Genomic DNA, 15017 nt, shown 5'->3' with positions numbered 1-15017 from the left:
ATTTTATGTCTAGGGATGTTTTCTAGGAAAAGATTTCACTTTCTTTTCTCTTATAAAAGCAGAATTTCATAGTACTAAGAAAAGAGACATTTAAGGGTTTCACCGGTGATATCTTGGTGGCTTAGAGGGGGTTAGTTATGTGTATATTTATATGCATAGTTGTACGCTAGTTACCCTAGTGTTGTTTCATCAGGGTGCTAAAAGTCACTGCCTCCTAAGGTGGGCAAGTCTTAGAAACGAGTTACAGGACCTTGTGGGGAGCTAGGGCGTTTGTCTCCTTTAAAGGGGCAGCCACCGCCTTCAGCCCTGTGAGAACACCTGCTGGTATGATTGCCCTGTCTTCCAGTTTCCAAGAGAAATTGTCAATTGGATTTTTTTTTTTTTTTTTTTTTTTTTTTACAAAAGCCTTTAAGAGCAGGTAAATAATTCTAAATTTAAATCAAAACCCCTAAGTGCTTCTGCACCGTATGCGTCACTCTAGTATAATTTTCATTTAATTCTCAACAATTTTGTACTTACTGCCAGAGAGCCCAAGGAATATAGCTGTCACCTCAAACTTAAGAACCAAACTTACAACCTTTGTCCCCAAACCTTCTTGCCCTGTGGGCTTCCCTTTCCGTCATATTAGCCTCAGTGTTCCAATCATTTCTGGACTCAACATCTCAACGTTTTTTTATTTTTTTCTCCTCTTGTCTTTCCCACTATAATTAACCGAAACCCGAGCCTGTTGATTTTTTTCTTGTGAACTTCCCCCTGTTTTTCTTTCCCTTTCCATTCCAGCCACCCCATTCCTAGCCCTCTTACTGCTCTTCTGAGGCAGATTCTCCTGCATTCTAGTTCCTGTATCGAAACTTTTTCTAATACCTCTTTCATTATCTCCCTTCTCAAAAGCCTCTGTAGGCCCCTATTGCCTACTGTATAAATTCCACAACTTCTGCCTGGACCTCCAGGTTTCAGAGTAGTTTTATCTTAGCTGTCTATCTCCATTTCCCTCTGGTAATAACTCATTGCTTCTATAGGTCAACTCCCCCAGTGCAACCTCCCTGCTTGGAATCTTGTGAGAGTTCCTGCATAATGGGTGGGTCCTTGCCTGGAGCTTGACTGCTGATTTGGAATAGATTCTGCAGTTTTCCCCAACCCCTTATTTTAACTAGGCCCCCATGTCATGTGGGCTGCAAGCCTCAGGGCAAGAAGGAGGTAGAATAAAGGAAGACCCCAGATGAATCCTCTAGCGGGGACTAGCCTGGAGAAGGAAGAAGGCTGCCTTGGGCTTCAGATTCCCAGGATGCCCAAGTTGGGGCTTGTCCATAGGAGGCTTTGGGATGCCTTCTGTTAACCACCTCAGAGAGTTCCTTCTCCAACAGACTTCTACTTTCTCTTCCTCCGGTGAAGGGCAAAAATTCTGGCTTTGTTCCTTTGAAGCCTTAGTAACCACAGGCATTTTGTACTTTGTACTTTGCATGCAGTGTTTGCTCCTAACCTTGTAGCCCCCCCAGTTGTGCATGCTGTTAGATGTTTGGGTGATTAACCTGGTCGCTTTAATATACTGGAACAACTTGTTGGTCAGTTGATTAACTTGCCTGTTCAGAAAGTCTTAAGAGAATTCCTTGTTTTAGTGAAGTAGTGAGAATTCACTGAAATAGATTCTCTCTTGCCCTCTTAGGCCCTTTGTTTAAGCTCCTGCTATGGCAGGGGCACCTAGTGTTATAGTTATCTGAACACGGAACTCTCCCATTTCACTCTGAGTCCTGAGCAGCCATTGCTGCTTTTATGTGTCTCCAACAATGCCATGTCTGGCAGGTGGCAGGCACTCAATACAGTTGGTCCTTGATGCTCATGATACATCTTGAGTCTCTCAGGAACTTCCAAATCTGTGACTGTTACTAACTGAGGTGTGAATGTCAGATGCTTGTTAGCCCCCAGTTGAATGACAGGCTCTTAAACAAAGTCCTCTCAGCATAAGCCTCAGATTCTACCAGGAGCATTTTGCATACATGATCCTATTTAATCAGGACAATAACCCCTGAAATGAGTAGTAGTATTTTCTCGGTTGCAAATTATTTCACGGCATTGGCTTGCTAGTAGACAAAACCACAAATGGCAAATCTGCGAATGCCAAGGGCCCGCTGTGCAAGTGTGGATGGGTAGATGGATAGATGATTAGAAAAAGTAATTTGACTAAGTGATGTGTTTGCAAAGGGTTTACCGTGCTAATACATGAAACATTTTGATCAACAATGTTAAGAAGATTAAGCTGAGAAACAAGAGATGAAATACCTGTAATAATAAATGCTGTTTAATAATTCAGTCCTTTTTTTTTTTTTTTGTTAGCTTTTCCATCTCTCTCCATAGAAGGAGTAGAATACCTAAGATGAAGATTATCCTGGACATTTTCAGTCCTCAGTAAAAATTAATTTCACTTACTTTTTGTATTCTTTTTTCTTTAACAGGTGATGGCTGTGGGCACATAGTGACCTACAAGGACAGTGGCACCATGACATCTAAGAATTATCCAGGGACTTACCCCAATCACACTCTTTGTGAAAAGACGATCACAGTACCGAAGGGGAAGAGATTGATTGTGAGGTTGGGAGATTTGGATATTGAATCCCAGACCTGTGCTTCTGACTACCTTCTGTTCACTAGCTCTTCAGATCAATATGGTAAGAAAAGAGATCTAGGTTTCACTGAGCATGGGAAAATTTGAGATGCAGGGAGGAGGCACGTGGCACGCTCATCAGTGTTACAGCCTGGGAAGATCAGAAGAGGGGGCTTGCTCTTTGTAGACTCTCAGGGTAGCTCACACGGATACACTTGTTTCATAAGCTGCACAAAGACATCTGAGGAGATAGTAGCCTTGCGTGGGTCTCAGGAGCTTAGTTAGAGTTTATATCTTGTCGGGAAGACAACTGGAGATATATAGCATTTGGCTAAAACACCTACAGTTCATTCATTCGTGTGACAAATATTTATTGAATGACGGTCATGTGTTCAAGTGCTCTGTGGAGGACTGGGTGGGATACAGCAGTGGAAAAACAAAGTTCCTCCTTTCATCGTGCTTATACTGGTAGAGGGACGGGTGGAAAACAAACAAATACATCTATAATATGAGAGGCAGTGAGAAAGAAAAATAAGGAATAAGAAAAAAGAGTCCTCCTAAGGTGATAGCAAGTCTGATTCTGAGTGTTTGTCTTCATATGGGATGGTCAGGAAGGCTTCTCCAATAAGAAGACATTTGAGCGGAGACCCAAATGGAGTGAGTGAAGGGACTGTACACATATGTCTGGGGTCAGTTTTCTGGGTAGGGGAAGGGCAAGTGCAAAGGACAGTTTTCAGAGTAACCTTTTGAAATTAAGCTTTTTGTGGTTTGGGGTGTGCTGTTAGCACACTGGTGTCTGAAATCACCATTAGCACTGACCCTACAGTTCTAAGCCCAAGGAAACAACTTGGCTTTCGTGGATTAGAAAACAAAGACAGAACTTGCATACAGATTCTTCTGAGATTAGAGATTTTTTGAAATTCTCTGTGTGTTACAACTCCAAACATGATACAGGTTTTAAGCAAAACCCTGTCCTGCTAGTTCTATAGGTAATTTCTCTGAAACACACAGCTTTCAAGGCTGTCTTTACCTTTGCATCCAGAGCTTCCTCACTCCTCCCAGGGTGGAAGCCCAGGCCAGTCCTGAGACTGTTCAGAGGTCTAAACTTATCTAGTCCCCATGGAGGAAAAAACTTAAGATTTATTTATTTTTATTCCCTGGGAATATTATCTGTATTTTAATGTTGGTTGAATTACTCTGACAGAGTAAAGATGGTTGATTTCATATATAATTAGTTGCAACTTTTTAACTGCAGTTTGACTCAAATGGGAAAAATGAGAATTCCAGGGACGCTTAAGGCCCCTGGGGTCACTTACTGTTCTGTTAGCTCTGGTAATCGAATGTGTGGTAATGTATGGAGCCACCCTTCAGGGAATCCTTCATTAGCCAGGAAATTTCCTTCAGATTCAGAGGAGGGCATTGAGTGTCAGAGCTCCTGTGTAAAACACGAGGGAAACTGCTGCAGGGCCAGAAACGGCTTTTCCACACTAGGCTCTGTGGGGAAGCATCTACTCTTCCAGAAGATGAGCAGTTAATTCCACCTGCTGACAGAGCAGCAGCGTAAATCATCTCTGTTGCTTTGGGTCTCTCTCAGCCTGGGGGCTGCGGTGAGGATTAAAAAGGGGAGCAAATCGTCCTGAAACAGGATTGGAGAATGGATGTGGCTTTCCCACACCAAGGCGTTTACTCCATTGTCTTTGATGTATATTCGCAAATACACAAAAAGGAGGAAAAGCCTGGGATTAACTACATTTTAGGAGCTGGGTTACAAGCTGATCATGGTTGGCCTCAGGGCGCTCTAGTCCACATTTCTAGCTTCTTGAATTTTCAAGATTTAGACTCTTCACTAGGAAGTGAGTAATGAATTGCAATTCATTTCAATAAAGCCCAGTAAATTCGTTTTTCTCTTTAAATTGTTTCCTGCATAGTTATGTTTGTCATTTAAAAACGAAATATATACTCATTATAGAAATAAGCGTACTCATTGTATGTCAGGCACATGCTTGGCCTCACGTAGATTTTCTGGAATCCTTACATCCACCCTGCAAGGTAAATATTATTAACTTCTTTTTACAAACAGGGAAACTGAGGCACAATGAGTATTTTATTATTTTATTTTAGGAACATGCTGAAGATCACAAAGCTAGTTAAGGGCTGAAAGGAAAATTTATATCTATGTCTTTGTGGCTCCAAAACATCTGTTTCTAGATGTCTGTTCCTCTCCCAGTACCAACACCCAAAGAAAAACTCAGTGCATTATCACCCTTCCCAGGTGGACCAGCCCAGTATTACATCATACAGCAATTTTGCCTAAAACACAGGTGTAGTTAATATTTTGGGTTGGGGATGTTCTTAAGATAAAATATTTAGCGATGCTCAGAATTTCTTTCTTTTGAGGCTATGTAAAAGATTCCCTGATCAGTCATGTTAAGGCAAATCCAGCAGACAAGAATAACAGAAATTAGCAATAAAAGGAATGCATGGAAAGGAAATTAGAATATTTCAATCCTATAAGCATATTTAAAAAGAATTACATTCTAAATTTTCTTCTAGTCAGAACTACAGATTTTCTTTGTTAGGAAAATCTTTATTACATGTAGGCTGAAAAAGTTCTATCTCATCCTGAGTAAAATTAATGTGCCCTTAAAAAAAAGAAAAATTAAGTGGCTTAGGGCCAGGTCTAGCATAGACACTTGTTAGCATGGTTCAAGGCTCGCTCGCTCACTCTCTTCCCCACCCACATTTCCAGCCACATCTTTTTAAAAAATTAATTTATTAATTTATTTATTTTTGGCTGCGTTGGGTCTTCGTTGATGTGCACAGGCTTTCTCTCGTTGCAGTGACCGGGGGCTACTCTTTGTTGCGGTGCGCGGGCTTCTCATTGCGGTGGCTTCTCTTGTTGCGGAGCACGGGCTCTAGGCATGCAGGCTCAGTAGTTGTGGCTCCTGGGCTCTAGAGCACAGACTCAGTAGTTGTGGTGCACGGACTTAGTTGCTCTGTGGCATGTGGGGTCTTCCTGGACCAGGGCTCGAACCCGTGTCCCCTGCATTGGCAGGTGGATTCTTAACCACTGCACCACCAGGGAGGTCCTCCAGCCACATCTCTTAGTCTCCGCCTCTCTATGCCTTTTCCTAAACACATCACACAGTTTCATGTTCGGTACATTTGATGATGTTATTGTCCAGCAGCTCCAGTCGGTCCCTCGTCTGGACTCACGTTGTTTTTCTAAGCCTTCAGTGGAGCACCAGTCTCTGGTTGAGATCATTATTTTAGCTTCTCTACCAGATAGGGGGTTTCCTGAGGAAGGAATTGCATTTTATTCATCCTTCGCTTATCCTCTGTTGCTTAGCGTAGTCTTACACTGGCAGATGCTCAGTCAACGTTTAATGAGTCTGACTGCATGTAGCTTGATCTTGGCAAACTTTATATATTTAAAAATCTATAAGCTTATAAATTTGAGTCTTTTTTCACACTGTAGGAAGATTTACAGTAAGATTCCTCTATCAATAAATATCCCCTCCTCATTTGAAGAAAGACTTGACTTACCTAAAATTTTCGGACTCTACTTATCATATAAAAAAGACCATGAAACAGTAAAGAAGGTGCCTGCAGCGGAGCGTTCATCTGTGCCGTACACTGTGCTTTGGCGCTCCAGAGTTACTCACTTAACCCTCGTAATAGCCCTGTAAGAGGGGGCCTATTATTAGCCTCCACACATAAGGAAACTGAAGCTCAAAGAGGTCAAGTAACTTGCTTACAATCACTTAACTAGATCTGGGATTCAAGTCTGGGCATTTGACTCCAGGGACCCCACTTTTAAGCACCGTGCCATTCCCATTCAGGGTGACAAAAGCCATCTGATCCTGTGGCTTGTGCAGAAGAAGTGAGCTGTAGTTCTTGTTTGTTATTTGCTGAATGATGAACAAGAAATGGAGACCTCTGCAGGCCTTCCCCTAGGGGTCTGAGAACCAAATGGAGTTCTGAGAAGTCACTCACACGCAGAGTGCTAGTATGAATTCAAGGTTTAAAAAAATGCATCTTAGTCAAAAAATTAAGGGAGACATCACGGTCAGTGAACCTAATCGTAGTCAGTTAAATTAGCTGTGTTGTGCTAAATGATTTGCACTATAGAAAAGCCAGGAAGTTCCAGAATTGTTCTCTTACACTTCCTGTACTTCCATCTCCACCCCCAGTATTTTTTTAACCATTGTCAGTGACTTAGAAGTACAACGATATGAAGTCAACCGTTAATATTTATATTACACCAGGAACAAGAGAAATGGGAAAAGTAGGAAATAATACTAAGTATTTTGACTCATAATTGCAACAAGATTTCTGTGATAATATTTTAGAATGATACTTCTTGCAATATGCAATATCTGGCATATTGCAGTAAGATATAATCATTATGCCTTGCCTGTTGATTTTTTTAAAAAAATTCCAAATAGAGAAAAATGCAAGATTGGCAGCCTCTTTTTTTTTTTTTTTTTTTTGCGGTACGCGGGCCTCTCACTGTTGTGGCCTCTCCCGTTGCGGAGCACAGGCTCCGGACGTGCAGGCTCAGCGGCCATGGCCCACGGGCCCAGCCGCTCCGCGGCATGTGGGATCCTCCCGGACCGGGGCACGAAATCGGCAGGCGGACCCTCAACCACTGCGCCACCAGAGAAGCCCCCAGCCTCTATTTTATACGTGGTTTATGTCTCACAGCCATATTATGGAGAATGCAAAAATCTTAGGACTTTTAATGATAAAGCAAAAGCCTTTGAAGAAGCTTATGGAAAGTTGTTTTGGGCCTCAAGCACCCCAGAGGTGCGTTCTCCTCTATGACTGAGGCTACTTTGGTGGAAATGCTTGAGAAGGACTGATTTTTGTTTGTTTTGCTTTGTTTTGCCTTTTATGCCAAGATAGAATACAGAAAGAATCGTAAACTTATAAAAAAGGTTATATCAGCCAGAAAGTTCCATGCTAGAGGTCTCGTTAACATAACCATAATCCTCAAGGAGAAGGAGTATTGGCCTCCACCTCCTCCTTTTCCTCAAACACTTTCCCAGAGATGCACTGTGATTCATTTCAGCAAATTGCCATCTTTTGTTGGGAGAGAAGTAATGGCCTAGGTAGGTTCTGCTGTGAAAGCGCTTCTTGACCTGAGTCCCTAGCCCCAAGTAAAGCCGCACCTTTGTCTAGGAATCCGCCTGGCTCATTTATCATCTGTCACTGATTTTTGTCTGGGAACCAGAGACCAAAACTCTCCAGGGATACCACTTACATTCTTACGTGACTATGGTTTTAATGACACAGTCCAGGAATATCCCTTTTTTATGCTAATTTCCCTCCTTTTCAAAGAAAATGGCCCTGAAAATTCTGTAATTTTGTACAGTGACCTATTGCAATTAGCAAGCAAGGACAAGCCCTGCCATTTGACTGCATAGAAAAAAAAAAATAACAAAAGGAAAATGGACACAAGTCCAGTGGTGTTTGCAGCTTCAACATTTCTGGAGACTGTTTTATCAGCACGCCTCTGCACCCAGATCTGGGCCGTGCCAGGTACCACTTTCCTGGCAGCTGGCTGATGGTGTGCCGAGTGGTTGGCTCTGCCAGTGGCTCTCCCAGGGAGAATCACTTCATCTCATTGGCATGTTCTTATCTGTCATGAGAAATTAAATGTGTGCTTAAGATGGTGCTCGTAAGGCTAATGAAGGTTTTTAGGAGTTTTTTGTTGTTGTTCAATTTGATTTATGACAGATCTGTCAAGACTTAGTTTTTTGTTTGCTCTCTGTTTTTCACCACTGGTTATGGAGACGGATAGGTCTCTTTGATTTCTTTTAACAGCATGCATACCATTTTTTAAACACATCTTTTTCACAGATGAAACAATAACTTAGTGTCATCAGTTTCAAGATCAAAAGCATAGACCCATCTGTAATGACTTGGAACAGTTACTAAACAAAATATTACCTTGTAATGTCTGGAGACTTAGGCAGACAGGCCATGGAGAATGCAGCAGGAGGATAAATTGCTGCACAGATTGTCAGATTGCCAGAGAATCCAGAGGACTGGCTTCGGGCAGGCAGTTCATTCTTCCTTGTAGGACAGTTTGCTTTTATTCACACGTGGGAAGATAAAGGGTTTCCCTTCTCAGCTGCTCATGGAACAGGGGATGTGTTGAGAGGAACTGGCCTACTGTGCTCAAAGCAGGCAGCTCCTAGGGTTCCTGGCCCTGTATTCCTTTTGTCCAAGGAATCAGTCCATTGTCTGCTAGCTCTTGGTCTCATGTCTGGTGCCAAATGCCACATGCCATTCCATTTGGTATCATTGATGGCTTTTCCCACAATCCAGGGTGACTCACTGCATTCCACAAAAGGTACAGGATTTATTTTTTTGATTTTTCTGTCTACTTGATGAACTGCCTTTCTGCTGTCTCCCAGTCTGGTGGGAATTTGAGACTACAAAGATGGAACCTGCTTCCCAGACAAGGATAGAGGTGAGGAGGAAGGTCACTGTTAGACAGCAAGTCCAAGTTCAATGAAACACAGCACGGCCAGTTGTGAAGCAAACATCTATGCAGACTGTGAGTCTTACTTTTAGGCCTGCTAGAGGTCTTAACCACTCAAGAAGGTTTGGGGTTCAGTCTGACTGTGAATTGAAACAGGTTTGCCAATCTAGGAACACTGCACAGGATGGCAAATAGAACCATGGTCAAAGCTAGAAGTCACCTCTGAGCTCTTATTTGGGTTTCCAATGGCATTGTGCATGTTCAAATACAGGTGTAGATCCTTTGAAAAAATTGGGACAGAGAGTACTAACAGTAAATATATCTTTGGGGCAGGTGTGGGTGGTGAAAGGCTTTCAGAAGAAAAGATATCATCCTCCAGGGAGTCTGCTGAAAACTGAGAGCATTGCTTGGGACAGACTCCTTTCATGGTTTCCCATTAATTATTTTTCCCTCTCACTGCCAGTCACATTTTTCTATTTTCATCTCTTTTTCGCTTTTAATTCTAGGAATGCAGTTATTAACTTCTAGTCTGTGGAAAGGAATCTATCTGTCAGACCTTCAGGCAGGCAGTAATTTGGGTGTTTTGCCAAAGGTGATACCGCAGCCAACCCTCAGCTTCAGTTCCCCACCCTGGGCTACAGCTGCCTCCTGCTGTTGTGATGGCTGTGCCCTGATGAACCTGTCAAATAACTTTTAATGATGGCATTTGTACATACAGGGCATACTCTGTCCCTGCTAGGGTTTAGTTACGTTTTTGCAGCACATCAATGAAAATGTGAGAGGGATGGTGCCTGTGGGGTAACGGTGATTAAAGTGTGTGTGTGTTTCCATTTTCTTTCTTTGAACTTCTTCCAGAAATGTTTACCTACCGTGCCTACCATGACTTTGGGAGGATGCAACCAAATTAGAGTTTTACTATTTTTATGTGGTTTTGATCTAGGAAATTGTATGTATTGTACAACAGCTTAGTGTAATGGCATACACTCTTATCTATTTGTGTAAAATATTTATAATTTTGCAACCTTTCCTTTCAACCGTTCCATAAAAATCTTTAAAAACAATTCCAGTTATTCAACCCTGAGAAAGAAGAGCATCCTGTCATTTGCAGCAACGTGGATGGACCTTGAGCACATTATGCTAAGTGAGATAAGCCAGGCAGAGAAAGCCAAGTACTGTATGATCTCCACTTACATATGGAATCTAAAAAAGACAAGTTGGTAAAAACAAAGAATGAAATGGTGGTCACGAGGGGATGGAGGGTGGGAGAATAGGACACATGTTGTTTACGTGTACAAACTTGCAACGAGTAACAAATAAGCCCTAGAGATTTAATGCACAGTATAGTGAATATAGACAACAATATTGTATTATAATCATCAAACAAGAGACTAGAACTTAATTATTCCAACCCCTAAGAAGAAATGATAATTATGTAATGTGATAGAGGTGCTAATTATCCCTACAATGGCAATCATATTAAAATATATAAATGTATCAAATTAACATGTTGTATACCTTACATTATAGTGTTATATGTCAGATATATTTCAACTAAAAAAATTTCAAACAAGTTCTCGCTTATTATCAATTTAGACTTTTCCTCACTGTTTTTGTTAGAACTCATTGGAATGCAAATAGAAGTTTAAGGAGAGGTTGGTATGGTATCGTCATCATGATTTGGAGAAGAGTATATATGTTGTTATTTCTTCTTGGAAGAAATAAATATGATTAGAAAAATATTCTGATTTACTAATAGCAACAAGTTACTAGTTATTTCATCTTTGTTCTTAAGCTTGCAAAGTCAGTATCTCACTTACCTGTGCAAAGAACAAATGAATTTGAAACTTATTTAAAACAAACTGAGAATCAGTTGCATAAGTCAAGCACAGTAATCTGACTCACTTTAATTTTGCAAAAATGCTTATCATTCTACTTTATTATACAAAATTGAATTTAGTATTAATTGACTATCTTCCATGCTTGTGAGCACTCTTAAAGATCAAAAAATCCATATATCTACCACACCAATGATTTTCTTTTCCTTTCTTGCTTTTCCATACTTTTCTTGCTTACTTCTTCATGCTAGTTTGTAATGACAGGAGTAAATATTTTATGTATCTTTATAATCATGTTTGGTTTTTAAAAACCAGCTGTTGCAAATAGAAGAACATTTAACTTCATTTTGATTCAAACAATATTTGGAAAGCTGTCACACGTACAAGGTGTTTGAGGCAGTGACGGATATAGAAAAGTCCCTAACCCCATGGAACATTGTCTAAAAGGAAAACAGGCATTATTTGTTTGTTTGTTTGTTTTAATGTATTTATTTGTTTACTTAACAGGTACTTAACACTTTATATCCTAGGTACCATTCTAAATAATTTGCAGGTATTAACTCATGTAAGTAATTGTATATGATGAGTGTTTCTAAAGAGAGAGATGATCCTTTTTATTTGGATTTCATTATAATTTAATAATAGGCAACGACTGAGATCTGGGGCATGTAAACACACAGGATTTCTCTCATTTTATCACATCTTCAGAACATGACACCTGGACAGGACAGAAGAGAAATTCGATCCCTTATATCAGGAAAGGAAGGCTGAGTTGGGTTCACGATCTTCTGCATCTTTTAGCAGTTTGCTCCCTATGTTGGCTTTGGCTGGTGTGACTAGTTGTACTCATAAAACACACAGGATTTCTCTCATTTTATCACATCTTCAGAACATGACACCTGGACAGGACAGAAGAGAAATTCGATCCCTTATATCAGGAAAGGAAGGCTGAGTTGGGTTCACGATCTTCTGCATCTTTTAGCAGTTTGCTCCCTATGTTGGCTTTGGCTGGTGTGACTCATATTGACTTGGAGTGGTCTTTTTCTTCCCTTAACCTGATGTTGTCATTGTTGTTCCATTGACTCTTTGTATACTGTTCTATTTTGGGAGAAGTTGATGAAGAATACCTCTCTTCAAAATTGACTTGCTAACCCCTGTTTTTAGAGAAATGATCCCATCTTGCACACTTGACTTTCAAGATGACAGTTTACAAATTAAACTTCAACTTGAGTATTCTTAGGAAGGTCTTTTTTTTGTAAGCTCCAAATCTAATTTTGTCTTTTTTTAAAAAAAAAAAAATTTATTATTAATTTATTATTTATTTTTGGCTGTGTTGGGTCTTCGTTTCTGTGCGAGTGTTTTCTCTAGTTGCGGCAAGTGGGGGCCACTCTTCATCGCGACGCGCGGGCCTCTCACTATCGCGGCCTCTCTTGTTGCGGAGCCCAAGCTCCAGACGTGCAGGCTCAGTAGTTGTGGCTCACGGGCCTAGTTGCTCCGCGGCATGTGGGATCTTCCCAGACCAGGGCTCGAACCCGTGTCCCCTGCATTGGAAGGCAGATTCTCAACCACTGCGCCACCAGGGAAGCCCTAATTTTGTCTTTTGAAAGTTCACAGAGCTTTCTATTGCTTTTTAAGCAACGTATTCTAGAAACAATATGTTATACTCTTAATTGTATAATTTATACTGTGGTATTTCAAAAGCCTTTAGAAATTATTCTGCTTTCTTATAAACTTCATTTTACAAATCAAAATAAATTATATGAGTTAACCAGAAGTTGCTGTTAAGAGTGGTAAAGAAGAGAAGAGAAAGAGAAATGTGCAAATTGCATGAGAATAAGATTTTTACCCTGTATTGGACAGTCTTTTAATTCTAGAACTTTCTTTTCCTTTACACTTTTTAAAAACTTGAGGTATAGTTGATTTACAGTGTTGTGTTAGTTTCAGGTGTAGAGCAAAGTGGTTTAGTTATACGTATATATATATTTTTCAGATTCTTTTCCCTTATAGGTTATTACAAAATATTGAGTATAGTTCCCTGTGCTGTACAGTAGTGGAACTTTCTTGGAAAAAGGGAATTTGTGAGTTTCTTTGAGCAAATTTAGGAGAATATCATTTTTGTGATAACATTTTCTTTACTACCTGTCTTAGTCTCTCCAGGCTGCTATAACAGAATATCACAGACCGGGTAACTTATGAACAACAGACATTTATTTCTTACAGTCTGGAGGCTGGGAAGTTCAAGATCATGGTGCTGGCAGATACAGTGTAGTGGATGGTGAGAGCCCCCTTCCTGGTTCATAGCCATCTCCCCGTGTCCGCACATGCTGGAAGGGGCAAGCAAGCTCACTGGGGCCTCCTTTATAAAGGCACTAATCCCATTCATGAGGGCTCTGCCCTTGTGAAACTAAGTACCTCCCAAAGGCCCCACCTCCTAATACTGTCACATTGGGCATTAGGATTTTAACATATGAATTTGGTTGGGACACAAGCATTTAGACCATACTTTAAGCAAATTTAGGAGGTCCCTAGAATATCACTTTTGTGATAACATTTTCTTAACTAAATATATTTGATTTTTGTTTGTTAGTCGCCTTCTTATAAAAATCGAAATGTATCTCTTGTGTTGTTCACAATTAACTAGTTCCAGGCTATTGCTTATCTAGAATTGGCCACTTCCCCCATCTTGTTTCTCTGTATAATCAAATTTACAATCAGTCACTAATTCTTAGTCTCAGTGTGAAGCAAAATTTCAGTTGGGTGAAGATTATAATCTTATGTGTATGTGTTGTCTGGTAAATTTGACATTTAAGGGAAAAAAATGTATATACCAATTCTTTGTACTGGTCTGAATTTTGAAATGAGCTACAAGTGTGCTTTGTTTTTAGGTCCGTATTGTGGAAGCATGACTGTGCCCAAAGAACTTTTGCTGAACACCAGTGAAGTAACTGTTCGCTTTGAGAGTGGATCCCACATTTCTGGGCGGGGTTTTTTGCTAACCTATGCCAGCAGCGACCATCCAGGTATAGCAGAAGGACCAACATAAATCTGTAAACCTTTTTCTGTCTTAGAATTCCTCTTGCTAGTCACCATCTCTGGACAGAACTGTGACCTCAGATCCAGAATTAATATGTGAGGGAAGAGAGGAATGCAGTGTCTTTGTAAGTAGTTAGGTCTGAACTGAATACTTTCATAGCCCATGTTAGATTGATCCGCTGACTTATGAGGGAGAGGGTTGATCTCATTTTCCTAGAAATCATGGATTGTGTATCTCTGGGGCTACCCTCCTGACCCTCCTAAGGTCTGGCTATTCTCTGGAGCTCTCCACCAACCCCTTTGTTAGCTTAGGGGACACGCCCCACTCCATACACACCAGTGCACCAGCATGGGAGCATGCGAGTATGAGGAGGAAGTCACTGTCACCAAGTGCCCTACCCATCCAGCTAGCACGTGAGCGGGAGAGAAGGGGAGCATGAATGTTGATGGGAAAGGAAAGTGTGGCCTCCCATCCAGGCCTCGAACTCCAGAGTAATTTCCATGCAGCCCAGGGTCTGCCAGGGCCACAGAGGTGCCCAGAGTTTCTGCTGTCAGGCCCCTCCTGCAGAAATACTCTGGGAAGGGGGTACCCCATTCATTTCTCACTCAGCCAATCAGATCTGAGCAACATCCTAGCAGGCCCCTGCATGGCCGGTGTTCAGCATATGTTTCTCCCTAAGAACTGCTGAAATGATTAAGGAAAGGAAGAACTTCCGCAGCAAATGTGGAATATTTTGGAAACTATGCTAGGTCCATCTAAAAGCACCAAAATCCACAGTATCTTAGAGTTTCCATTGCTGAGTATTAGTTCAGTTCTATAAATTGCTCCAGAGAGCACGCTGCTTTTAAGTCCTTGGTCCTCATTGATCAAAGCTGATAGGCTCCTGGGCTTCCCTGGTGGCACAGTGGTTGAGAGTCCGCCTGCCGATGCAGGGGACACGGGTTCGTGCCCCGGTCTGGGAAGATCCCTCACGCCGCGGAGCGGCTGGGCCCGTGAGCCATGGCCGCTGAGCCTGCGCGTCCGGAGCCTGTGCTCCGCAACGGGAGAGGCCACAAC

At 41.4% G+C, this 15017-nt stretch overlaps 1 protein-coding gene across 16 annotated transcripts in view; it reads left to right on the top strand.

The window, feature by feature from the left end:
- DCBLD1 (discoidin, CUB and LCCL domain containing 1) overlaps window positions 1-15017 on the top strand; it is a 271285-nt gene that overhangs the window by 162474 nt on the left and 93794 nt on the right. For 13 of the 16 annotated variants that reach the window (XR_008618365.1, XR_008618364.1, XM_055087536.1 and 10 more), the window contains 2 exons: window positions 2451-2663; window positions 13813-13947. Coding sequence is in view for 14 of the 16 variants with exons in the window: in XM_028494502.1 (XP_028350303.1) it covers window positions 2451-2663; window positions 13813-13947 (348 nt within the window). In the remaining 2 variants the exon portion in view is untranslated. Of the gene's footprint in view, window positions 1-2450; window positions 2664-11814; window positions 13203-13812; window positions 13948-15017 lie in introns of those variants that run through there. The other 3 variants (XM_028494510.2, XM_028494509.2, XM_028494511.2) reach the window with 3 other exon arrangements.

The sequence above is a fragment of the Physeter macrocephalus genome, chromosome 10 (assembly GCF_002837175.3).
Source record: "Physeter macrocephalus isolate SW-GA chromosome 10, ASM283717v5, whole genome shotgun sequence".
NCBI classification, from domain to species: domain Eukaryota; kingdom Metazoa; phylum Chordata; class Mammalia; order Artiodactyla; family Physeteridae; genus Physeter; species Physeter macrocephalus.
Note: the sequence above shows the minus strand (reverse complement) of the source record. Positions and strands in the feature narration are given on the sequence as shown.